This window comes from Diadema setosum, chromosome 18, assembly GCF_964275005.1.
Source record: "Diadema setosum chromosome 18, eeDiaSeto1, whole genome shotgun sequence".
Taxonomy (NCBI): Eukaryota; Metazoa; Echinodermata; class Echinoidea; order Diadematoida; family Diadematidae; genus Diadema; species Diadema setosum.
In genome coordinates this window covers 37276949-37304663 of record NC_092702.1, presented here as the reverse complement: position 1 = coordinate 37304663, position 27715 = coordinate 37276949, and the positions used below count along the sequence as shown (strand labels likewise).

The window sequence follows — 27715 nt, the reverse complement described above, 5'->3', positions numbered from 1 at the left end:
ATGGAGGGAAATGAAGTTTGATTTGATCTGCAGGTCATTGTCGGGTTCAAAACAACGCATCCAAAAAAAGTACATGACCAGGTCAAATTGTGTTGCTTATGTTACCTACAAGTCTTTGTAATCTAGACTGTTAGTCTGAGTTTGTTTAGTTTTGTCCATGTCACATGACTAAATACTTGTTAGTTATTAAATCTTTATTATAACAACCAAAAGTGAGAATTGGTTGACAAATATTAGCAAGGAATCAAAAGATATATGTTGTGAGAAAAATGATACCAAGACCCTTGATTTTTAGTTCAGCAAGATTTAACCTATATTCTCTTCCTACTATGCAAGTCTGTGTGATGTGGAACTGAGTTCAGCACAGAACCAGTTTTGCTGATAGGATTATCAAAACTGTCAGTCTGTTGTATGAGACATATAGAAAATGCTGCATGACAACAAATGTTAGCGTAAGCCATGTAACGTGCCAGCTTTATTTCTGAAATGACATCAAGATATTTTGATGTTTTTAACACTTTCTTTCAAGTCATTTCTTGGTGTTATTACCATAAAGAATTCTCCATACTTCTATAGACACAGGTGTGTATATGATAACTTATCTTTTCAAGAAAGCAACCTTCTCTTGACACTCCCATTCTTTTTAGGGACATCTATGACAAGATGCGGAGTGATATGCGTATCATGAAGGAAGAGAGTCAAGTCATCCAGAAGTCTATGGCACCCAAAGAACGTCGTCTCCAGAGTTTGGCCACCAGTCTGGAGGCCATGCGTAGCACTGCTGCCTCTCTTGAAGAGGAGATTGGTGAGTAAAATCTCTCCCTCTCTTTCAAATATCTTCCCTTTCTTACAGGTGACATATTTGCACTGTCGTTTCAGAAAATTTGATTTCCGATTGTTTTTGTGGGAAGAATGAGCATATTTATCTTTGGTGAAAATGATTGCATTCTTGTTTTTGACTCTACTGCATCGCCAGAAGTACCTGGGTCCCGTTGCATAAAACTTTTTAGCAACCTTAAAAAATTCAGGTTGGGATTTGCCCAACCTAATTTTTTTAAGGTTGCTAACTTAAGAATGTAAAATCCGTTGCATAAAAACTCTGGTTGGGAGCTTCCAACCGGAATTTTGTGATTTCAACCGGAAAAAAATCTGGTTGGAGTTTTATGCAACGGGCCCCTGGCTTTAGCAAGTTGTGTACTACATTGCTGAAATTCAAAATCTAGAGATTTTTCTTTTTGTGTGTGTCAGTGTGTCTGCATCAATTATCATAATCCAATCGAAGGACAACTAATTCATTTTTCCCTTTGAGGCATTGTATGAAGCATGTTTTGTCATTTGAATTTGACAGTTATTTAAAAAGAAAAGAATGTGATGTGGGACTAATTACTAATGTTTATGTACATGTGTAATTTATGGCCTTGTGTCATAAAGATGTTTACATGTTTTGTAAGTTAGGATAACTGCAAATGCCATGTCAATGTCTACAAAGTTCACTTACCTCACACAAATGGTTTGTGCTCATTTGTTATCATAATCAGTGAAATGATAAGTAAATGAGAAATGACAGAAATGTATTGGTGTGGAGTGCATTGTGAAACAAACGCAGATGAAGTTAAGTATAGTGTGTGTATGATAGAGATAACCCTAACATCTTCAGATAATGTAGCTATAACATCATGTGTACTTACTCCTCCTTAGGCACTGACTTGCTGTCACAGCTGAGCGTAGCTGACCAGAGGGAGGTTGACAGTCTGAATGATGAGATCAAAGACCTCACCCAACAGAACAAGCAAGCCTTGGCTGAGAGAGTCAAGGTGAGATGTTTGCTCAATAAAAAAAGAAAGAAATGTACTAATAAAAAAAAATGAAATATCAACACAGAGATCAATGAGTAAGTGGAATACTTAGCGGGGAACAGTAAGCTGTAGTGGTAGCTGCAGTTATTACAAGTCACTGGTGTTGGTCAGTCTTTTGTACAACAGGCTGACATATGAATATGTATATCATAATCTTCAGTTTGGCAGTACCATTTGTCTAGGCTAAAACAGTCCCTTAGTACCCTCATGCCTTTTAATAGGACTTTCCTAGTCTGTGGTAATCTACTCATCCAGAGATCTATTCATGTAGAATCAGAGAGGGAGCCATGAATTGAAGTTTGCTTGTTATTTCTGTTTCTTCTATCAAGATTTTTTTATGTTTTGTTTTACAAGACTGCCACTTCATGTCTAGAATGAAGTATTATTCCTGCACATGAAAGTAATTAGATTCATTGAGTCAAGACCTAGAATTTCTCAGTGCATATGCTTTTAAACAATTCACACAAATTTTGAGACCAATTTGATCCGAAAGTGTTGGGTAGTTTTTAAAGCTGTTTTAGGGCCACTTTAAGTCTCGCTCTTTCACCCCTCGTACATCTTGATAATTGTCTTGGCTCTGACACCTTCACATTTGTATGTGTGTATGTGTGTGGAAGTGTTTGTGTGTAATTCAACTCCTTTATGCATCTTTGTTTTTTGTTATCATATGCAGCTGGAGGGGCAGAAGAACAAGATTGAGAACTACTTGTCAGGAAACCTGAACAGAAAACGGGAACAAATGATGCAGGTAAGATTACAGCATATTTCAGTAATCAGGCCCCAAAGTTCATTCCATGTCATTTCAGTAGGATTTCATGATGTCCTCCAGTCATGGTGAAACCATTCATTGTAGTATGATAAAAACTTTGGATAGGTTGAGTAAAGTTGTTAAAAGAATGACTGAGCAGATGAAGGTGTTCTAGAGTAATAATATGTAGAAATAGTCTTGTTGTCTTTTAATTATTCCTAGTTGCATTATAAATCTCAATCAGAGACATAGAATTTCAGCATTTGAAATCAAGATTTTACCACTACTAGACAAGCGTTTGCTGTAGACCTTGATGTGCATACCAACTTCTCTTAAAGGTACTAGCCCACATTTGCAAACCCACGAAAATCAAAACTGCATAAAACAGGTCCAATATGACTTCAAGTACAAGTTATAACAGTAACATACCTCACCTGTCGCTCTTTGTCTATACCATTCGATAAAAGAGAGAAAATTATCGTTTTAAAATCAATTTTCAAACCGGGTCAACCCGACCCAAAATCGAATTACGAGCGCGGGCTATAGCTACATACATTGTACATGTAACACGTACGTGGACCGGAGCTAGCGAGCGTTATACGCATGCATACGGATTACGGTGCATTTTCATTTATTTTTATGAAAGTAATGGACTAATTGTAACGAAATTTTGCACAGGTGTTACTGCAATCATACCCAAACTCCATGCAAACTATGAGACCAATTGCTGCAGGTTTACAAATGTGGGCTAATACCTTTAAACTGTGCATGTATGACTTCATTTTTCTATAAATCTGTTCTTCAAACAAGGACCACGGATACTCTTTTACTGACCTTTCCATCTCAGTGACTCTTCAAATTTTCCTACCAAAGTTACAGTGCATTGATAAGATACCTACTAGGAATTCAGGAAGACATATCCTTGTTAACACAGAATGAGTTAACCGCGACGAAAGAAGTCAAACTCTAGGTCACACAGTGTACAATGTGTTTATCCTCCCTGTGTGTGATTGGCGTTGATCCTTCCTGTGTTTGATTGGCCTTTCTCTACAGGAACTCCAAGAGATCTCTGTTGAGGACCGGAGACAGAAGCTGGAAAATAGCAGCATGGAGCTGCAGACAGCTGACACAGCCATTGAGACCAACAAAACCAAGCTTGAAGGTGAGCATGTTTCATGTACCGTTCGTCAAGGTCTCACCAATTGTCACTTGCACACATACATCTTCATTGAACTTCCTTTGCACAGATTACTTCAAAAGAGCAATTACATCCTCAGCATCAAATTAAATTTGAATTGTCATGATTCAGTCAAGATAACTGTTGAAAAGAGTACTTATCATTGGAATGTACACACAAAGAAAGGACAATTTTTTTTTTTTTTTATTTAAAAAAAAACCAAAACAGACTATGGAATATTACTGAGCAAGAATACCATGTTTGCAAATATTCATATATTATTATGACTTATGTGTTCATTTCTTTAAATGTTTGACTCTTAAAGATTCAGTAATATCATATCATTTTCGTACAATTTTATAACTTTGACAGGTTTTTTTTTGTGATTTTGCTCTTTCTATTCAAATTGACATGAACATGAAGTAGAGTGCCTCCTAGAGAGTCAACTGATCTTTTTTTTTTCCCCTTTCTTTCTTTCTTTTCTGTACACTGTCTGGTAGACATTGAAGCACAGCTTGAGGCGCTGAACAGGGAACAAAGCAGCAAACAATCAGACTTGGAGGAGAAGAAGGGCAAAGAGAGGGAATTTGGAGACAAAATCAGTGATGATGCAAAGATGCTAGAAAAGATGACCAATAAACAGAGTCTGCTTCTCAAAAAGGTGGGATGAAAATAATGATGATGATGATAATAATACTACTACTAATAATAATACAATACATTCATAAGGCGCTTAACCCTAAAAAGACTGGGCTATGGCCCCCCCCCCTGCAAGATCTTGGCCGTTGACTGCATGATCGCAAGGAAAATTGTCACGCGCGTCACCCACAAGATAATCTACAAAACTGAATAGGTAATTATTTCACAAATATTCAAATTTATTTTTAATGAATTAATTATGCTAATTTATGCATGAATTAAAAAAAAATGGCAGTAAATCTGTAATTAAAGGTCCAAAACTGCTGACTTTTGGTTTAGGTACTCTGTGTAGGATTCTTATTGAATGTACATCAAAAAAACGGTGGTATCAAAATTTTTTTCTTATGAATTTTATTGTTATTTATGAATTTTGGTCAGAAACAGAATTTGCATTGGATTTGTACGTGAAATCACGTTTTTGAGCAATTTCGGGTCTGACATGCACTTACAAAATATTGCGTAACTTCAGAACCGCGTACCCAGGCGTCGCGAATTTGGTCTCAAAAGTTGCGCAAGACTTTTAAAAAAAGTCATAAAACGTCACGGCACGAGATTTTTACGTTCCAGATTTATCGCGAAAAATGTCGAGGGGGGGGCCCAAAAAGCCCCCCCCCCCCCCCCAGGTCTTTTTAGGGTTAATACGGATGTTTATAAACGCAGTTTACAGGAAAATTAACATTTAGTCCAAAATATGATGATGATGATGACGAGGAGGGTGATGATGCTGATGATGGTGAGGATGATGAGCATGAGGAGGAGGATGGTGATGGTGGTGATATTATTGATATGATTACAGCATGATGAATATTGACAGATTACAATGTTGACAACTTTATAATGGTTGCAACATTGATGGTGTGATGGAAAAGATTGTTACTACGTTGCCTGTTTAAACAAGGGGCTGATGATGATACTAAGGGGTTAAACGAGCTTGAAATAATATTGTAGAAGGGTGAATAAGAGCAAAGATATTTTTTGTTGCGATAGTATGTACTATAACCCGGTGTGTAATTTTTGGTCTTCATCAAGAGGGCAACAATTTGCCCAGCTGTCAAAGTTTATGGCCCTATATTACTTCAGCTGAGTTTGGAGTCAACCTTGAAGATTAGAGTTAACTTGCAGACATTCAGATGTATCTTATATGTAGATCACAACATTGATAAAGTTTTGTAATTCATTTTAGGAAGATAATGTGAAATTTTCAGTTAGCAAAGAAAAAAAAAAAAAAATGATGGTTGAAGAACACCCAACTCAGTCTTTGCTGACAAGTGTTGTCTGTGCTCTTCTCTTGTTTTTTTTTTTTTTGTTTTTTTTTTTTGTTTTGTTCTTTTAAATTGTTGTTCCTTGTGGCATTTGTTGCACATACATACCTATGTATTGTTTACTTGTGATATTTCAATGTATCCTGCTGCAGAAAGAAGAATGCATGCGCAAGATTCGAGAACTGGGCTCGTTGCCTAGCGACGCCTTTGAGAAATACACCCACCTGTCCCTGAAGCAGCTCTTTAGGAAACTGGAGCAATGTAACCAGGAGCTGAAGAAATACAGTCACGTCAACAAGAAGGCCTTGGACCAGTTTGTCAACTTTTCTGACCAGAAGGAAAAACTCATCAAACGCAAGGATGAGCTGGACAGTGGTCATGCTGTAAGTTCTCCTTGCCAAAAACAGACAATTTTGAGCAATCTCTAGTACAGTCAACAATTTGAATGATAACTTCCATGTAAGAGAGGGAAATTAAATTTACTTTGGCCTGCAGATCCATTATCAGGTTCAACACAACATCACCAAAAAGGACATGACCAGGTCAAGTTGTAATGAAAAATAATATTTCTTTCTTGGTTAGCATCTATTACAGTAGTTGCTCTGAGTTGTTGTATGAAAACTCCTTTTGCTGGTAGATTGGACTCAACTTGCATTTGGTTTTCACGTTACACAATGAAACATAAACCAGAGGAGATATCTCACTTGACTGCTGGCCTCACAAGACAGTTTACCACTGAACACAGGATATTTAGCAGTTTATTTCTCTCAAGATGACATAGAATAGCAAAGAAACAGCATAAGCTGCTATTCCATGCATTATTGCACAATCAGCCAATTAGTGTGTTCTCTTCACCAAACTATTGCAACATTCTAAACTGAGGAAGTACAAAATAGTGATTGTTCTTTTCCACACACCCGTTGCTCTCTGCTCCTCTCCCTACCAGGCCATCACAGATTTGATGAATGTACTTGAACACCGGAAGTATGAAGCCATCCAGCTGACCTTCAAACAGGTGTCCAAGTATTTTAGTGAAGTCTTTGAGAAGCTGGTGCCTGGAGGCAAGGCTACATTGGTCATGAAGAAAGGGGACTATGAGACATCTCAAGATGTAAGTGTGAACAGACTCAATTTGTGTGAACAGACTCAATTTGTGTGAACAGACTCACTTTGTGTGAACAGACTCACTTTGTGTGAATAGACTCACTTTGTGTGAACAGACTCACTTTGTAAGATGTGATGCAGGCCATCATCTTGTGGTCCAGGGGGTCCGTTTCATGGAAGTCCTACAAGAGACTTTTCACTAATAAGACACAAGTATGAAAGACTTCACGAAATGGATTTTACTTCTCTGAAAGTCTCGCATAGGTACTTATGAGCACCTTCTGCCATTGTGAGATTTATGAAAAGACTTTTATGTGATGACTTCATGAAACGGACCCCAGGAGCAGGTATCTAAGTACCCCAAATGATGTAAATTTTAAAGACCTTTTACTCTGTAGTTGAGACTCAGAAGTAGTGCCACTAAGTTGCATCATTGTATGAATAATGCTTTTGGAGGTAAAGAATATGTTCACAGCAGGTGAGAGTCTAGCCCTATGTGGCTCTTAAATTGTGCTGATATCTTTACATATTGCAGGACAAGCAGCATTAATGTGTTGAGCCCCAATAAATGTGCTGTAGTAGTCCTTTTTATTATTTAATTCATAGCTTATTACATACAAGATAGAAGATGATAGGGTTTATTAAGATGTCCAACCTCTTCAGTGTGGGATAATGCTATGCCTGTGGTCTTTACATCTAAATTTCTTTTGTTTGTGACTTAAGTTTTCTTCTCCATCTGTCATACACAGTGTATTTATTTTCATATCATTGTTTGTTTGTTCAGCTGGATGCAGAGGGAGCTACCGGTTCCCAGGCAAGTGGTCTTCCCCTGGTGGAGCAGTTTACTGGTGTTGGCATCAAGGTAAGGAATTCTTCAGCATGCCAGTGAGCTTTGATTGGAGGGTTCACAATTTGCTCTGCATTTTGAATGGAAATACATGCATGTAACCATAGAAGAAATCAACTTAGCAAGTGTAGAGGGAGCTAGACATGAAAAATGTATTTTGATTGAAAATAGCAATTCTCTAAAATGCTGAATAGACAAATTCTAAAGCAGTGTCTAACTACTTAACCAACTGCTGATAACTGTCACCGTACCAGTCTATATTGTAATACATGTACAGTGCACTATTTTCAATATATTCAGTATTGCCATATTATCTGCTCTATGTTTTTTATTGTGTATTTGTTTGGTTACAGCAAACTTTTTATATAACAAAAGAAACTGCCGGTCCCGAGGACTTCATTATAACTTGAGTCCACTGCATGCCTTTAACAGAAGTTACGTATGCTGAAGGAAGCCTACTAACAGTGATCGTATGTGTGATATTTTTCAGCTAATATTTTGTTGCCATTTCAAGCAAAGCAATAAGAAATAATACCAACATTTTAATTGGATTGATGACATTGGTATCTCTCTTTGTCCAGGTGTCCTTCTCTGGTAAAGCAGGTGAGACTCGTGAAATGCAGCAGCTTTCTGGAGGTCAGAAGTCACTCGTTGCCCTCACTCTCATCTTTGCCATCCAGAAGTGTGACCCCGCCCCATTCTACCTCTTTGATGAGATTGACTCTGCTCTGGATGCTATGCACAGGAAGGCTGTGGCAGGTGGGTGCTTCTGAACATTTCTTTTCTCCTTCACCATAAACAGAGGAAGAGACTGAACTCAGACTTCCCTTTTATAAAATAGTCTCTGTCACAAACATCAATAGGGGCATGATTGACATAGACATAAGACAGCACACTCAGCCTCAACTGCCTCCTATGTCGAAGACTACTTTGGCTCAAGTATGTATGCTGTCTCTACTTTGAGATACTGTAATATTACATTATATGATTTGACTTTCATTCTTTTTCTAACAATTTTCTTTGTGCTCACCTCAATCGTACAGTGTTTAATCATTATTATAAGCATACATACATCACCTGACTACAGTGATTTGTGCTACTCTTTCAGCAGTGCACAAAATGAGCTTTACAGAGCTCATAGCAAAATGAAGCTGTGTGACAGCCAGACGTGTAAAGTGCAGGGATGCCAACCTTGCAAACATTAATGCGGTATTCTTACCGCTTGAAAGCTGTTTTTCGGTGGAAAAAGTATTTTTACCTTTCGTGCAGTCGTAATGTGTAGTAACACTTTGAGAACAGTATTTTCCATCTCACCTGCAGCATTCTTTGGGAGGGGAGGGGAAATAGTGCAAAATACTGCCAAAAAAAAAAAAAAAAAAGGAAGCAATTGGCATCTTTAAATATGTGCTGTATGGAAGGATTTCAATTTGTGATAGCATAAAAGTCAACACAGAGATGCACTTTAAGGCTGGATTATCGTGGCCGCTACAGATTGTAGTGGAGAACTTTGTTTTAATTAGTTTGTTTCATATCCATCAAAGTCATTGCTGATTTACAGGCTTGAGTAGAGAATTTCTTTGTAAACGATCCTCTATTTCTCTACAGACATGATTCATGAGTTGGCGTCCAATGCTCAGTTCATCACAACTACCTTCAGACCCGAACTCCTGGAATCAGCCGACAAGTTCTACGGTGTCAAGTTCAGGAACAAGGTTAGTAATTCTCTCTTGGCTCTGCTGCAGAACTTCCTCCGAGCAAGCAGACTACATAGTCTTTGTGACATTTATGACCCTTGACCCCTTGTTAAGATTTCCTGTGAAGTGAAAGTTGCCATTAATGGCATTGTGGGAATTTATCATTTTGCTGTGATGCACAGTGTAATGATTTACACTCGGTATGCAAAAGTTTCATGTGCATTAAGGGGATACAGTACACTCATGTTTTTACATGGGTTTATCAGTGTAAATACTCTTATATTGAGCTGCATTGTCTCAATACAACAGACTATTATATATCATGTACAAGATTGGTGTATCATATAAAGATTTCCTTTTTACTTGAAATACTTTTGATACCAGATTATGCATTCAATCATGTTTACCTCACACACCTCGTATCTACTCCCCTGACTCAGCTCAAAATGATATTTATGTTGACCGATTGCAGTGTTGCTCACCCCAAGTAAAATAATTGCAGTTGGCTTTGTGACAGAACCCTAAGAATGTCCCATGTACAGTTTTATGATAAACTGGTCCACTGTGCTGAATGTATAGATTATTGTCTTGTCAGTGTGTAGCATCATTGCATTTTACACAAACTGAATGAATAGATACATGATATAAATATGCTATTGTCATTTCCCTCATTTAGTCTTAACCTACCCACCCTTTCTGTGTAGTGTGACTAGCCTTGACCTTTTTGTAGACCCGCCATGTTTTTGTCTGTGATTTTGAAGTGAGTGCAAAATCTTTATAGATACAACAAAATCTTCCCAGTGCTTTAGACAAGTTAGCAAGGAAGCAATGCTTGTGGCCAAACACTGACAAAAACATACCTTAAAGAGAATATCCAGTAATGTCACATGTAAATAAGGGTTCTACCATTTTATTTACAGGTGAGTCACATTGATGTCATCAGCAAGGATCAAGCACAAGATTTCCTGGAGGATGATATTGCACACACCTAGAATGGAATGGACTGACCCATGGTGCTTGTTCACTCAGCATGTATATATGTGTATGTTCGACTTTATTCCACTAAGTGTTCAAAGGGACGCAGATTTTGCCAACACTGGTAATTAAATGTTTGTGTGGTATTACATGAGAACAGGCTGCCTACATGTCCTTTTAAGAAATGTAAATACTTGCTGTTGTTGTTATGGATATGACAAAAGTATTAAAAAGGAAAGTGAAGTAAGAAAGTTGCATCATTTCTGTCTGACAGTGTATTCTAGTCGTTTGTCTTGTAAATTGTATCTCTTCATGTCATTATCTCTCTTTTCATATTTTTAGCATTATCAAAAGAAGAGTAAACTGTTTCCTTGGTTTTGCAAAAATGCAAACTTCTCACCAGTTTGACATACACTTGTATAATAAAAGAAACTAAACTCGGCCAGGCAAGACAAGTTTTTGATTTTACAAGGCAATTCGTGATGCTCCTTTTTTGTTCAATCTACACAACTTGGACAAAACATGATGTAAAGACTCAGCAAGAGTCATGAACTTTGTCAGTTTAGTTTGTTTGTTTGTTTTTTGTTTTTTGTGCATGTGATTGCTACAATTGAAGTTGATAATATGGGAATGATTGATGTAACAGGTTTGTAGAATTCACCATATGATTGCTGTAAAGGTTTTGTGTAACTTACATACACGTATTATAAAAACGTAAAATGTAGTACATGTATGGGTGACATGCATACGTTAGTAACAGTTATAGATGTGTTTATGTTTATCTCTTGTTGTGTGTCTTATGAATTTGTTGAAAGTGAATTGTTTCTGCACAGAAAGCATTAATGATAGGATGTATCTAAAGGCAGAGTTATCTTTCACCGTTGTAGATAGCCAACAATATTGAAAACAGAAATTGTATCCATTGTAATAGTTTGTCTTTGAATATTATGTTTGTAATTCTAAAATGTTCAAACAGGCTTTTGTAACATATGGGTAATATTCACCAATGTATATACAGTACATCGTATGTAGTTCTTGTTCAAGGATATTGTACCAGGTAACTGAGTCAATTCTTCTCTTATCAAATCTGCTTTGCCTTATAACTGAGATATTGATTTAAACATTCAGATTCAAAACCAGAATTAGCAAGTAACATATTGTTCAGCAAGTCAGGATCTGTACAGTACAAATTTCATTCAACTTTGAATTTTCACTTTGATCCCATCTAGCTCAATATCAGTGACAATGAGTTTACAACACCTGTCAAGCCCACAATGAATCAGTGCAGTACTCAAAGACTCCACACTTTTATGTCTAGCAGTAACTTTCTCAATTAATATCTTGAACAATTTCCCTTCTGATATAGAGTATCTCAAGGCAAGCTGCTGGTCTGTCCCCTCCTTTGGGTAGAATTTTCATTGTAAGTTGAATTTTTCATCAACTGGATTTTTTTTTTCTTGATTAGAGTGGTGGTCATTTCATGTCAGTTCCACATTTAATCATTGCAACAGTTCTCTTAGTAGATTTCTCAATCTGCACGTGTACGACTATTTTTTTTTTTGTTGCAATTAAAATGCAACTTTGTTAATAAATCTCATTGTTTGTTTCTAAGTCATTTCAAATGAGTGGTCCTGATGAGAACATTATTCACTTGAGATTCCATTATGTGTATTTTGATAATTCTTGGCATTATGAGCATTTGTGAAGCATCACACTCGCGCAAAGAAATGCAATATTTGTAGCTACGGATCACGATCCACTTAATCAAACAAAGTCCTGTGTTTAATGTGTAACGGTTAACATGGTGAATGAACTTGACAATGCTGAGTAATACAAGTAGAGTACACAATCAACAGATTTAATAACATTGTAGTGCAAGTAGAACACACGATGAATGGACTTGATAACACTCCATAATGCAAGTAGAATACATGTACAGTGCACTCCTGTTATAACGAACATGGTTATAACGAAATTCCAGTTACATGTATATGTACAATGAAATAAAAATCCAGGTCGCAAAATTATCGGCTGTATTTTTTTAATTGTTTATTTGTTCGGTTATAACGAAAGAAAACTGCCGGTCCTGAGGACTTCGTTATAATGGGAGTCCACTGTACACTGTAAACAATGAGAGAACCGAAAAAGGAGGGTGCCCTGCCTGTGCACATTCTTTAGTGCTAACCATAAGGGGGTACGACATTTTGCGCAATGCATCTTTACGATGCTAAGTCATTTATTCTCGATTGTTTTTTGTTTTGTTTTGTTTTGTTTTTTTTCACCGAATGAGAAGAGCCTAAATTGTAACATAATATCACACTGTACATAATATCTGAAAACATGAGAGAAATTATTAAACTGTTTGGACTGACAAAAGAGAATGTAAATCCTGCTGTTAACAGACTAGGTAAAGCACATCTATGGTTGGAGTTTACAATGTGCAAAGCAGACATCAGTTGGATGTAATGGAAGTTTTGACATTCACATTCTGATATCCATGACGTCATACATTTGTGTACATGAATAGCTAGGGAAACAAATTAACAAATTCTCTTGAAAAAGGGAAAAATACTGAGCTACATGTACGTTTTACCAGCATACAATAATTGGTTACAGCTCGTTATTCCGAAGGTTTGTTATTCCGAAGGCTCTTTATTCCTAAGATTCGTTATTCCGAAGGTTCATTGTTCCGAATTTCATTTTCGGATTAACCGATCTTCGGAATAACGAACCTTCGGAATAACGCCACAAATTTTCGGATTAACGAACCCCTTTTCATTTTCGGATTAACGAACCTCTAGGTATAGGGAATTTGCGTGTTTCGGATTAACGACCCTTCGGAACAACGAACCTTCGGAATAGCGAACCTTCGGAATAACGAACAGCACCCCAATATTTACACGGCTGCTGAAGTGGTTACGTGAGTATACGTTGCATAAGATGAAGGGAAAGGTTTGAATGCGACAAAAGTTAAGAGAGTTTGGAGCATTGACTCAACCAATGATACCCTTCCATCAGCGTTCTTCGCTTTAAGGAGAGATACAACTTTCTTTAAATTCAAAACAAACAAAGAAACTATCAAAAAAAAAGGTGCTGTACTTTCACACTGCAGCTGACTGAATGGATTCGGGAAGGTAAATCTGAGAAAGCTTTAGATTTCAGCCATTCTTGTTCGATCGTACTCTTTTTGTGATATGCAATATGTAGCAAACACTCGGCTACATTAAACATGTTTGTCTTCCAGTTTGGCATATAACCGACATTCATTTACAACCGTCAGCCTCACTCACAACTTCCAGTGAAGAAAGTGGAAATGTTGCCACATAATTACAAGTGATGACTCGGAGCAGAAACACACACTATGATTACGCTCTTAGAAAAGAATACTGTAGTTTGAGCAGACAGTCAAACAGGCAGTAACACATATACACATACAAGCACACACACACACACAAGGGCAGTATAAACAAAACAAAAAAGAACACTTCCCTGTGTTTGGTTACCATTTTTAACGTGCTTAAGCGTTTCACTTTTATTGTAACATGTATTATGCGTGTAATTACTGTGGTGGCAATAGTTTTATTAAAAATATAGATTTTTAGTTTTGATACTTCATGAAAGTATTATCATTTAGCTGCTCAGTCGGTCATCATTCCGCAAGACCCAGTGTCAGGATTGCATCAGAAAGCATGATGACAGTTTCCTTGGAAACAACATTTTCATGTCTTCACTTGTTTCTCGTCTGCAGCTTCCCTGAGGGCCGTTGCTAGTGCTTTTATGCCCTGAAAAAAAAGGCAACAAATGCATGGCACAGTCAAATTTATTCGTAGAAAATCTAGTGAGTAGGCCTGTGTATATGGAAACTTGAGACAATGTGTGTGTGTATGATACAACATCCATACACAAAAGTTATCATCCAGCACTGCCACCGTCTTTGCCCGCCAGGATGGTGGCATTATCAATCAGAAATACAATTTTTTAGGACACGAATCATGAAAAATGCTCCCATCCAAGTCGAATTCTTTGTCTATAATCATCTATTTTGTCACTGAATTCCTTTAGCATTTCTCAGTCCATCAAGGACAATAATGTTACAAAATGACTTTTTGATGAATGCTTTCAACCGAGTGGTGTTGAGCTAACTGGTACAAGGAACGCGTCTTCTTGTCACCTTTTGATATGCTTGATGAGTGATCGAGATGAAGCATTTTATTATGCAGCAAACAAAATGGTCGACAAGAGTATCAGATGAAAATTTGTATACGCCTTGAATTCAAGAAAACTTGGCAAGCAGTGACAGAGCATCGCATGAGCTTATTTTCATAAATGTATTTGTGCCCCATTTTACTTGCGTAAAAATGTGGAACCATCAGATAAGGTTTCATGGCTTTTTTTTTTTTGTTTGTTTTTTGTTGAAAGATTTGAAAAATTATGGTACATGTAGATGCTTACCTCATCTAACTTTTCTTCCGTACACGCGGTGAAGGAAAGCCGGAGGTATGGGCAAGGGGCTTGGTGATCGTGGGCAAAGATACTCCCTGGTGTCATCATGAATCCGTTCTTTATGGCGTGGTCGGCGAGGAATTTCTCTCCGTCGTCGATGACGGTGGCCTTAATCCAAAGAAACATGCCGCCCTGGGGCACCGTCCAGGTCGCCAAACCTTCAAATCAAAAGTAGGATCACATCCATTAAAGGCCCTTTGAAACACTTCGTGCTCTGGTGTAGTTCACATTTTGTATGCCACATCCTTTTTTCCAAGATTTGTAAATTTAATGATTTTACGTGAAGGGGTGAACTGAATCCTTTGCTTTCTCGATTAATCATGCTTTAACTCTTACTGGACATGTTCTTCACCTATGGGGCTACCATTTTTAATCATCGATGATACTTTGTAGTTTCGGTGGCTATGAATTCGATTCTGCAAATGATTTTGAAATGATGAATTCTATGGCAGGTCAAGAGAATGAATTGTTCATAGTAAGTTTATATAATTTATCATAAGGGATAATGAGTGCAGTAATGTTTAAAATGAGTGTTAAAGATTTTGTTGATGACAATGCTTACAATCCTACTACTGTACACCTAGAATGATGACATAGACCAGCAGCTGCGGCTCAGTGAATATGATCATGGACCCTCAACATTCAGGTCCCTGGTCCGAGTCAGCTGGCAGCAGTGGTCTCAAGGCAAGCACTTTTAATATCCTCATTGCCTAGTCCTTCAGAAGGGACTAAAAGCTGTTATTCCCGTTGCTCGTGTGTTGTCATGTTTAAAGTGACCATGTTCAATTAGTCCAAACAGTCTGACAATTCTAATCATGATTATACTTGTATTGATGATAACGATGATGATGAAAAAGTGGGTTTTTTTGTTCAAAGCATTTATTTTTTCCTCCTTCTTTAAAGGGGCATTCCGGACGATTTTCATAATTTCACATCATGTAGTACATAAATCAACAGCTTCATGTATAGATTTGTAGAATTTATTGTGGTTCTTGAGCACAGAAACAGTACTTTCAAAAACCTTAAACAAATTACACTGAACAAAGATGATGACATAGGAGCCTCACATATCTCAGAAATGTAGCAGTGTCATTCCATTACAATACCGCATGCTTGCAAGCTCACCTGTGTGTAATCTATGCATGCCTTCTTCTTTTGAGCTGCTTCCTTGAGCCACATCTCATGCATTCTTATGGTGAGGCTGCCATGTCATCATCCTTGTTCATTGTAATTTGTTATAAACTTCGAAAACATTCTTATTTTTCATCCCAATCATCATAAATCCTGAAACTCTGTACCCAGTATAACTAATTTATATATGTTCAAATGTAAAAATTTGAAAATCATCCGGAGGTCTCCTTTAACATAGAATGATATAATCAACACTAAGAGTGATAAACCTAACAGAGTACAAGTTTCTTACCCTTGAGATGTTTTTCTGCACTCTGTAGACTGAAGTCCCGTCTCTTCCAGTAGAAACCCCTTTGATCGTTGGCATTCCGAAGGAATTCTTCCATCCCCCACTGTCTCAGGAGTTTGTTCAGAGTTACCTTCAGGAGACGAGATGCGATCGTAGCCTATTATGACGTCACGTATTAACAGACAATCCTCAGGAAAGTTTCGTAATTTCGTAATGAGGCTGAAGGTATTATATACAATATAGCAACAGCTACCAACCTTTGAGGAAATTGAGATATTACGGGAGTAACTGATATGCAGCATCTAAACAATTATCATTTTAGATAATCCTTGTTTTAGTTATTTATCTAATTTTTTTATTGCTATCGTGTTTTAGAGTCATTGTACTCTCTGTAAATCAAATAACTCCATCGCAAAGAAATGCAAGGACAAGATTTTAAAAGCAATGAAAAAAAAATTGTTTTTAGAAGCGTCATCACACCTGTGTTAAAACGCTGGCATGTTGTATCATATACTGCAGCTCAAACAACATCTTTGTCACCAGAGCATTCGGTCCACTGAGCCAGCCTGCGCGAAAACTGGAAAGATCAAGAATCATGAAATTGGTTCAGGTATCAGGTAAAATCTTCAATTGAAAAAGCTACGGGTTGTCATTGCTGGGATATCTGACTCCTAAGCAAGAATTCCTGAGCTCGGCTTCGGGTAAGGTAAAAGGATAGCACAAGATGTCCCTGAGCCACTGGAGACATTGACGTGAATATTTCGAGATGTTATGTAGACTAACAATGATGGTAGGTCTGAAGGAAGAGTAGTGCTCACACGGAACAAAGAATCAGTATAGGATGAAATATGGGAGGGTCTGAAAACGAGTGCTGCATAAATCACCTCCTTTGAAGTAGGGGAAAGCTACTACCTAAGAACTGATAGCTTTAGGCTTTCATCACAAGCACCCAACCGACTACGTCCCTTAAATTAAGTGAATGAGTAGGACTACATTGAGTATAACTATATCACGCAGTGATAGATCGTCTTACCCTGGTCCCATGAACTTTGAAAACGTGTCGCATCTCACGACTCTTCCGTCCGTATCCATGGAGAGCAAAGACGGAATGCGAGACTTTGGGGAATATAGTGATGGAAAGAAAATAAAGAGTAAGAAAGTTGATTTTTGCCCCATTGCATCAATAGTTTGACTCTCTTCCTGATAAATGATAAATACTAAAATAAGATTACTAAAATGACCAGTTACAGAATACTGATACGATGATTCCATTCATTCCCTCCAAATATGACATAATCATCCTGAAACTGAATTTAAGTTAATAAGTTTTGTGGCTTTTCCTACAGGGAAAGTGGTGCATGGTTGAAATTTTCATGTAACAAGAGCTGGTGTGAAACCTTCGGTATGACAACAAATATTCTATATGTCTCTAAATCAGATCTACGAATTGCCGGGCTAGTGAAAATCCCTTGTCTATCAGAAAGGATGTTCAATTGAAGATGACAATGGTCGAGTGTTTCTACAATTAATTGTCCAGACAGTTTCGCTTTTTTTTTTATCCGTTTCTCTTTGCATGTGAATGTTTACCTCACTGAACTGTAGGAAGTAATAGGCATCGTCCTCTATGATAATAAGGTTGTATTTTCTGGCCAAGACGTAGATTTTGTGTCGTTTTTCCAGAGACGTCGTTTCCCCGGTCGGGTTTCCTCCGTTTGGGACAATGGTAAGCACCTTGGGCCGCTTGTCCCTTTCAGACGACAAAAGAACCCATGAGAAAACAAAGAATAGAGAGCAGCATTATTATCATCCACGGTGAATGGACAAGTTATGGGATTGAAGTCAGATAACGACTAACATCAATCCTAAACGTTAATATTAATGGTTAATGCTGATATTGGGTAGACCAGCAACTCCGATGACTGAAAACACGGTTAACGGCAAATTATTTTCATCTAATTTCTCATTTGTTTTTCATGACTTAGAATGTCTATGTAAGTCAGTGTAAGTACGTACTTTTTTTATATCAGTGGCTGAAATATCTCCGCTTTCCCTCGTATATAATCAAAGTGTAAAACTTTAGCAATATATTCAGCAATGTATGTTCAGTGATATTTATTGCTTTCGATCAAATCCTGCATATTCATAATCTCGCCGAAATTCAAAATAATGTATATTCATAACTTTGGGTTCTTATTCCTCAAACTTTCGCAGAGTACTTTCCGTATCTTCCTGCATACACTGAATCCACACATATGTCTTTTTTTTTTTTTTTTTTTTTTTTTTTTTTTAAGGGTTAAGCTTTGCATCACTGAGTCCGTTTGACTGTTAGATACCAGTTTTCTTTATCGTCTGGATCCCAGCGAGAGAGAGTTTCTTCCAGATGTTCGATGTTAGGTCCGTCACTCTCCACCCGGTACGACAAAAAGTCAACATTCATGAGCTTCAGCTGCAATTATAGAAATCATACAGTAAATGGTTGAGTCAACTGGATCGAACGTCACACATAAAACACATAAACACACACACATACATACACACTTACCCATTCCCCCATCCCCACACACAATACAATTATCTATATCTGACAATGCTATATCATTGAAAGGAAAGCGTTTATGTCGCACAGAAGCGCATGCAATCACACACACACAAATACACACACACATATAGTATAATGTATTTTATGTCCCCATCCCCCTTCTATGGTGTAAGAGCTTTTTGATGGGTTCAAAACACATTTATGGGAAAGTATTCAGACATAAATACTCTAATCGCCTCACTTGTCCTATAAACTTCTGTTAATCTAAAGTAATCTCACCTGTCCAAAAAAGCTACTGTAGCCATATTCGGGAAGCAAACATTTGTCTCCTTCATTCAGCAGGGTAGCCGTAGCCTAATGAAGAGTGAGAGATAATAATACATGACAAAATAACGTCTAGTAAAAGTTAATGTCGAATATCATAATCCGCAGTTTACTAGTTTACAAAAGGTATAACATAACACTAGCCTTTCTGATTGAATAATGTTTTCAATCATAATAGTGGGAGTCTGAGGTCCACGCTCCACTTAACGGAGTGTAAGTGAACTTTGTTCTTGCCTACATCTGTCACTTTGATATGCAGGCACATAATGACCTGGGAGTAAACTGAGCCATATTTCGTTTATACTTGAAGTAGTCATGTGAGTGTACCTACTGTAACTCTGGAAAATACTGCTACTGAAAAAGGAGACAAAATGATACGGGAATATTTTGTCACCCACCATTGACATGTATATAGGCATTACTGTGTGTCTTTTGATAACATATGCATGTATAGGTCTATAATATGTTTCGACCTTTTAGTATAATTTTCGATATTTTTTATACAAAAACGTATGTAATTCTCCTTAAAAAGACTTACAACAATGCTGAGGAAATACCAACTTCCGTTGGGAGACAAAGTGTCGGATATCCTGTTTTGATAAAACAGTGATTTATTTCCAGGTTGAGTGACACTGAGTATGGCTTTGTCCGTTAAAAAAGGCCCTCAAATCTGTCTGTTTTGTTTTTTGTTTTTGTTTGTTTGTACATTTCCATCTGTGAAGATGGCTGGATAGCCCATATTGTTAAGCTGGTCTTCCATGGGGTCTAGTTGGATGTGAGGTTGGACCACTTCACCGGGTTAAACACCCTGCTCTTTGCGATGAATGAATGAAGCGGGATCTTTTACGTGCAGGAGTTGTGACTCTCTCATACACGGGACCTATTATGTCCTATCTGAGGGACAGATCGAGTGTTTTGCTTCTTGCTCGAGGGGACGGTATGCTCACACACAACATTACTCAGTCCAGACTCGGGTTCGAACCCGGGCCCAAAGGATCGTGAGACAGATGCACTACCGACTGAGCCAACTCACCGCCCTGTCTGTCTGTCTGTCTCTCTCTCTCTCTCTCTCTCTCTCTCAAACGATACCCTTAAATTTCCTACTATTACCTCTATATCAGCGATTGATATGGATTTGAAGGTTGAAGTGTTTAGAAAGTTAGAGTAATAGAGGAAGCACTCGCACTCTTTCTTTCTTTCTTTTTTTCTTTCTTTCTTTTTTTTTTTTGGGGGGGGGGGGGGTAAGAAAAGTTGTAAATAGTAGGCGTATAACTAATATAAAAGAGTACCGTTTAACAGCAGTGCCGTTCCGTGATATGACACCATCAATGGTCACGTTACTGGACATCACTGTCAGATTAAACTACGTTCAGTTCGAATGCTCAAGAAACAAGAAACCAATCACACTAACATCTGAACAGTTTATTTCCCAAAGTACCAATGCACAAGTTATGTTCACTTTTATATTTTTGTGTTTTCATAACATCTCCTTTGAAATGTTTTCCGCGTATGTGATTTGACAAAGATAACCATTACTCACAATAGCCAAAGCATGCAGATTCCCTCCAGTTACTATAACACGCAGGGCCTTTTCCTCGTTGGGGTCACCAAAGTTTGGCGGATTATGAAGCTTCACTGTCACGTCAGTCAGGAATTCACGAAGGGGAACTATTCTGTGTGGGAAAGTGGGTGAAATGAATGAACCCAAGATGAGATCGGTTCAGAGAGAATGGTCATTAGAATGACAAGTGTATATATGATTGTTAACCCTACTTTGAATGGGATAGATAAGTCAGACTACTGATATGTCGTGAAGTTGTTTGGTAGCTGTATGTCATGCATGTCGCAAACATGGTAAAGACATAGTGACATGGTCGATTTAGTGTGTATATGGAGCAGTACCGCAAACTGCCTTTACACAAATAATCGTGCATGCTATACACAAATGCAAACCTCCCTGCAACATATAGATAGAAATGTTGTCACACATCATTCTGTAGATAACTCATCGACGACGCATAATCATCGCTTGTAAACAATAACGGACACTTTTGATGAGGTGACATTTATTGTGAGCATGTCTGAATGATACAAAATTGTCATTTATCATTATTTGAACCTCAATGCACCTTATTGAAATCACATTTCAACTGAGAGTAATAAGCGACAGAAAAGTTTCACTGCTTTGATTTCATGATTATCTTCAAGACTAGTAAGTATAATACACAGAATGTATTTTCCCATTCCTCAGATTTAACTGAATGATTACATCTAAAAGAAAAACATCTATTTTGTCTGTATTTTGTAAATGTCTTACGACATGATGAACTGAGTTTCAAGACAGTGGAGGGCATAGCATATTTTGATTGATCTCTTTAGTCGATCTTTGTAGCCGGGTAGAACTCTCTTACCCGTCGGAATTATTGTACTGCTGGGCGATCCTCATGTCTTCCTTGTCAAGCTCGAGGGAAGAGCCATCTCTACAATGAGATACAAAATAATAATTTACGATGTGTAAAGAAACACTGGGGCCATTTTATTTTTGTTTTACATTTACCTCACAAATAATATGATATCAGAACTTTTTGAGTCTTAATTTAAACCAAGTGTTGTTTCTTTACAGCACATGATGATGATGATGAAGTCTTGTATAGCGCCGGTATCCGCCAAGTCGGGCGCTCATGGCGCTTGCTCCAAAATTAATACATAATTCAGCTTAAATTTCATGGGTGCACCGCTTGCGATATGACAGTTAAAAATAAAAAGAAATAGTTCCAGGAAGTAATTGTCTCCAAATGTGTAAACATACATTCTTACACATTGGAGATTACACATTATTCTGATTGTATGTTTTGTTTCCATTTTAGGGACATACATTGTTATTATTATCATTTATTCGATAGGTTCAAACTCAGGATTATTGGTCGTTCCATGCATAATAGCCTCTTTCACTGTACCGTGGCTGTTCTCCAATAACGCCTATATTGATATTGTTCATAAATTCCCATAAAAAGTTTTATTGCGTATTCACACTAAGTAACTATGGTCGAGCGGATGTCAGTGCGATGTGAGATTGTTTCTTTCGCTCAAGTGATGTCTAGTAAGGAGATAATGCAGATTAAAGAGACTTAGCCTGTGAGAAACACCTACCTCAGTTCAAATTTGGCTCCAACAAAATACGACCTCTCATCACTGGGGTCCCCCGGCGCCATGTTCACCAGTGGTGTTGTGGAGTCCCTCACCATTCTGGCTGAATTGTTACGAGGGAACGCATCAGTATAATGTGAAGAGAAAATAATTATCATGGTGACATCATAGTAGCCTATGGCTTAAATAGTAGCCATGTGGACTTAGCTGTAATGAAAATGCTTATCCAAGCCTTTGTCCGCACAAATCCTTTTGTCATCAATGTTCATATGCTTGGTGACGTTATATTGTTAAAAAGTTGGCTTACCAAGATAAAAAAGAAATGAAAAATAATTTTGAGTTTTTTCTTTATTAATTCAAGTAAATATCTCACAATAATAAATATCACTCATTGGAACTTTGGAAATCATGTACATTTAGTCTTCTTACCATTACTAGTATCGTTCAAATCAAATTTTGGACAGAAAAACAACAACTTGCAACATCGTTGCCTGCTGACGTATAGGCCTAGCATGTACAGCGAGGAAAGCACTTTCTCTTTGGAAAAGATGTTATTTTTCCCTACTGTACCTTTTGAGGTGTTTTTGGCAATAGCAAAGACACATCGAAATGTTTTAGGGACATTAAAAAAAAAAACTGCATAGGTATGTGCCACACACACACACACGCACGCACGCAACAAAATGCAATAGCCCGTGAGGTTCTTAGTAGACTGAGAAGGAGGCACACGAGACCACGGTAGGTCGTTACTTCTGGGCGTCTTCTTCATCAGTGTCCTTCCCTTGATCCGGCTCAGCTCCATATCATCGTCTATACGTCATACGATATGAGGAGTAGAAAAGGCTGTGGATGTAGGGTGGTAGTGGAGATGGAAACTGCAACAAGAGTGGTGGTAGTGGTGGTGATGGCAGCAGCACTGCCGTAATACTGCCTGGCCTTGAGGTGTCTGAAAATCTGCAATGAAAAGAAAATGTGAGTTTTGCGCTTAAAAAAAAAAAGTAAAAAAAAAAAATCGTTTCTGTGTAGATCTGAAGTCAATGATTCAGTTCAATCCAATTCAAGTTTTATCTTATTTTCTTCTTCCACAGAATATAACATACTACACGAAAATTCCACATGATCTTGGGTACGTCATATCTGACTGTAAGATAAAATTAGACAATTGTTAGAGGTAATCAAACCAAACTTGTTACATTATTGTACATGCTCTTTGGGAAATATGAGTGGTACACTAAACAGCAGAGCTTGTATACCGTGGAAAACTAATACAATCGACTGAAAAAGAATAGAAATTCATTCTGAATTATGACAGATATCAAGAAAGTTGCTGGAATACCTGGTGAGTCAGCGCAGCTGTAAAGCTGTGCTGATAGACATAAAGCATGCATTTCATTATCTAGGAATGATGATAATATCATTTGAATATTCACTATGGATTGATTATAAACACTGCATGCCTCGGGGAGGTAGATGAAAATGATTAGACTGCCTAGTAGGATATTTGTGAAATGATTCGTGTCTGGGAACATGAAATCACAAATACGTGTATATCATGCACTCTGATTAAACATAAATTGTCTCAACTGAAACAAATACAGACCTTCAATTTTCAAAATTCTGTAATTGAAGAATAACTTGGGGCGAGCTCACAAATAGTTTGTGGCGCCTTTTCTTTTTGTAAGAATAGCAATTGCTTTTGGAAAAAAAAAAGAATCAAACATTTCAAAACAGCAATATTATCATCATAAGCAGGTACTTTTTTCTTACTTTATATTTCAGTTTTGTAAACTCATTTGTACTTACCAATAATGCTGAGGGAGCCCTGGGTCTCGACAGCCGAAGTTTAAGGGATGATGGAGGCCTTATGTCCTCCTTCGCTAAATCACCACGAGCCGTAGGCGTAGAAGTGCAGAATTAGCGGACAAGGCAGGCAGTTGGCACTTGAGGTTAAGGCACAAGAGAGTCTGCTGAGCCGTCAACTCCTAGAGGGACTCTTTGCCTTGATTTCTTGACCAGTTTCATTCTTTCTCAGACTCGTCTGCACAACCAGCTTGACCAGGATCTTGACGAAGTTTTAATGGTAGCACGGTTAATACTGTCTGATAAAAATCTGTCAAGCGCCATTGTTGACTGACCCTGGTGGGATCATCCCCCGCCATATGTTATGGTTATGTTGAATACATGTATGATGTACATTTGTATGTACACATGATTAACGCCCTCTGTTGTTAATAAGTTAGAGTCCTCTCGGGCTCGGTGAATAAAGTCTCTCCACATCGTATCTGAGGTCGTCCGGCTTTTCCTTCTTAATACTGGCGTGGTGGCAGCGTCGGGATTCGATTCGACGTCCATCCTGAGAACTTAACATAGTTACCCAAACTAGGAGGAATCAGCTCTCAAACTAGAGGTCGGGCGCTCAGCAGATAAGTGTTGTGATAACGTCAGTTACGCTCTTCGTGTTTAGACCAGTCCCACGTATACAAAGTTATGCGGGGTCTACGTGCACCGACGCAGTGGTGCTTCACCGAGCCCGGGGGCATTTCGGCCAGCGGTAGCCGCAGTTACATGCCGACGACGTGGCATGAGCCAGTAGCGCCCAAGCGCGAGCGCAAGCAAGAATTCCGTAGAAGTAAGCCTCGATCATACATACAATCACCCTTTTTTCTTGCCCAACAAGGAAACCGAGATGTACATGTGAGTGTGTGTAGTGGTTTGGAAGTTAATTTAATCAGTGAGTCTGTTGCTGATATGCTATCTGAGTGTGACATTACAGCTGATGAGTATGGTCACAGCATGAGAGTGCCTGGTGCAATAGGCTTCACAGACGTGTGCATCACATTCAATGACAAGCAGTTTTGCATTGATGGTGCAGTGGTCAGAGATTTGGATGTTGATGTCGTGGCTGGACTTCCGTTTTTGGAAATGTATGATCTTGTTGTTCGACCAGCTAAACAACAGATCTTGTTTGAAGATGGATCGACATTCCATTATGGTTCAAGGTCTGCTCATGCAGACAGGCTTCACAAGCATGAACTATTCTGTACAGATGAGCCTAGCTCTGCAGGTGAGATGTGTGCTGAGCCTAGCTCTGCAGGTGAGACATGTATTAAGCATAGCTCTGCAGGTGAGATGTGTACTGAGCATAGCTCTACAGGCGAGAGGTGTACTGAGCCTAGCTCTGCAGGTGAGATGTGTACTGAGCATAGCTCTACAAGTGAGAAGTGTACTGAGCCTAGCTCTGCAGGTGAGAGGTGTACTGAGCCTAGCTCTGCAGGTGAGAGGTGTCCTGAGCCCAGCTCTGCAGGTGAGATGTGTACTGAGCCTAGCTCTGCAGGTGAGGTGTGTACTGAGCCTAGCTCTGCAGGTGAGGTGTGTACTGAGCATAGCTCTACAGGTGAGAAGTGTACTGAGCCTAGCTCTACAGGTGAGATGTGTACTGAGCCTAGCTCTGCAGGTGAGGTGTGTACTGAGCCTAGCTCTGCAGGTGAGACATGTATTAAGCATAGCTCTACAGGCGAGAGGTGTACTGAGCCTAGCTCTGCAGGTGAGATGTGTACTGAGCATAGCTCTACAGGTGAGAAGTGTACTGAGCCTAGCTCTGCAGGTGAGAGGTGTACTGAGCCTAGCTCTGCAGGTGAGATGTGTCCTGAGCCCAGCTCTGCAGGTGAGATGTGTACTGAGCCTAGCTCTGCAGGTGAGGTGTGTACTGAGCCTAGCTCTGCAGGTGAGGTGTGTACTGAGCATAGCTCTGCAGGTGAGAAGTGTACTGAGCCTAGCTCTGCAGGTGAGAAGTGTACTAAGCCTAGCTCTACAGGTGAGATGTGTACTGAGCCTAGCTCTGCAGGTGAGGTGTGTACTGAGCATAGCTCTGCAGGTGAGACATGTATTAAGCATAGCTCTGCAGGTGAGATGTCTGCTGAGCATAACTTTGATCAGATTGTCACTCGGCCTCGCTCTGAGTTTTTTACTGAGCCTAGCTCTGAAAAGGATGTGTATACCCAGCACAGCTCTAAGGTACAGATGAAGTTCTCCCAGCTTCTGGTTGATGACCAGCACTCTGACCATTTTGACTGTCCTAATTTCATGGATTTCTGTGTTGATGTACAGGTGAACGACACTTCCAGTCATTTATGTGATTTGCGTGACTGTGCAGAGCGAGGTGCTATTTCGCTCAACAGTATGTCTTATGCAGACTTGCATGCGCCGGCTTTTGCGCAACACATGTATCGTCAATACGAAGGTGGTGGAAGTTCACCATATCCAGCCGAACAAGGGGACAAATCTGACCTGCTGCCCTCCAGTTGTACTGAGGACAATTTTCTGTCACCTCAGATAACGACGGCTATGATTAGGTCACCCGTTCACAATGATCAGTCACTAGATGGTGGTTTAATCAGTAACAGCCAACCACACCCTGCTGATAATTCCCCCCACGACGTCATCGGCAACCCTGATGTCAACAGACACCATCTAGATGTTGATGGTTTACTCCCTGCTGATGACACCATTCCCGATGTCAACGACGTCCTCCAGCACGATGATGGGAGCCCCCCAGCTCGCGATGATATCTACCGGGAGATTGATGCCATCCCTGTGGCTAGTGTCGACTTTTCCATGGTCGTCGATGACGGTCCTCCTCTGAAGCAGGTCATCCTAGTCAGTGTGAGCGATCCGCTTCCTCCTGACCGCAGCCCTGTATGCGACATGCTTCTGCAGGCCTATGATGATGAGCCTCCAGTCTATGGTCTCCACTTGTTTCTAAGCGAAGACCCCTCGACTCCTCGTGACGTTCATCTTGGATCTTGTTGCGTCGAACTCAGTCTCCACCCTTCAACTGACCATGGGACGAACATCCATCCACCTCATCCCCCACCCTCAGTCCCACATGTGGCCATAGTTCCCCGACCTAGTCCCCCACCCCTAGCCTATGGACTCGGATTGCACCCCACTGTGCCATATTTAACCCTGCCGAGAGGGATCGGGCTTGTCCCCCCAGACAGTGTTTCCCCATGTACAGGTACAATTTTCCCTAAGTTGCCCCATGTCCTTTCCCCAGGATAAAGTGTACCCCCCCCCATGGACATATGTGGTAGAGTACCGTTTTTCCTCATGTCACATTGTTTAACATTTGTTCCAATATTTTTTGATAACTGTTTTGCTCATTCAGCATTAGACCATATCAATATTTATTTTTGAGAAAACAAAATATTCAATCATCAAATTGGTAACAAGAATGTTTTAATGGTTGTTTGTAATGGGGATATCACAGCCAGTGAAATTAGTTTGTCAGATGGGTATACATGTATGTACCCCGTGCATCAATGCAGATGGTTTTTATCATGTACCCTTGATTTTTCAGTGCGTGAGGCCGATACCAACTACATGTACCTGTATTTTGTGATTTTTTCCAATCATTACAA

General features: G+C 39.0%; 2 protein-coding genes across 2 annotated transcripts in view; one reads left to right on the top strand and one right to left on the bottom strand.

Moving 5' to 3' along the window:
* LOC140241813 (structural maintenance of chromosomes protein 3-like) overlaps positions 1-12389 on the top strand; it is a 32180-nt gene extending 19791 nt beyond the window's left edge. The window contains exons 20-30 of the mRNA XM_072321568.1: positions 648-805; positions 1699-1814; positions 2530-2604; positions 3658-3766; positions 4282-4442; positions 5895-6125; positions 6689-6853; positions 7631-7708; positions 8275-8452; positions 9299-9405; positions 10308-12389. Of these exons, the coding sequence (XP_072177669.1) occupies positions 648-805; positions 1699-1814; positions 2530-2604; positions 3658-3766; positions 4282-4442; positions 5895-6125; positions 6689-6853; positions 7631-7708; positions 8275-8452; positions 9299-9405; positions 10308-10379 (1450 nt within the window). The 3' untranslated portion in view covers positions 10380-12389. The remainder of the gene's footprint in view (positions 1-647; positions 806-1698; positions 1815-2529; positions 2605-3657; positions 3767-4281; positions 4443-5894; positions 6126-6688; positions 6854-7630; positions 7709-8274; positions 8453-9298; positions 9406-10307) is intronic.
* A 98-nt stretch (positions 12390-12487) lies between these two features.
* LOC140241815 (kynurenine/alpha-aminoadipate aminotransferase, mitochondrial-like) lies at positions 12488-22527 on the bottom strand. The gene is made up of 11 exons (XM_072321569.1): positions 22299-22527; positions 21560-21628; positions 20689-20821; positions 19104-19178; positions 18619-18731; positions 17873-18032; positions 17319-17401; positions 16766-16862; positions 16289-16415; positions 14815-15023; positions 12488-14144 (listed from the first exon to the last, which is right to left on the bottom strand). The coding sequence occupies exons 1-11, from the start codon at positions 22451-22453 to the stop codon at positions 14082-14084; spliced, it is 1284 nt and encodes a 427-aa protein (XP_072177670.1). The 5' UTR covers positions 22454-22527; the 3' UTR covers positions 12488-14081.
* Between the last annotated feature and the right edge of the window lie 5188 nt (positions 22528-27715).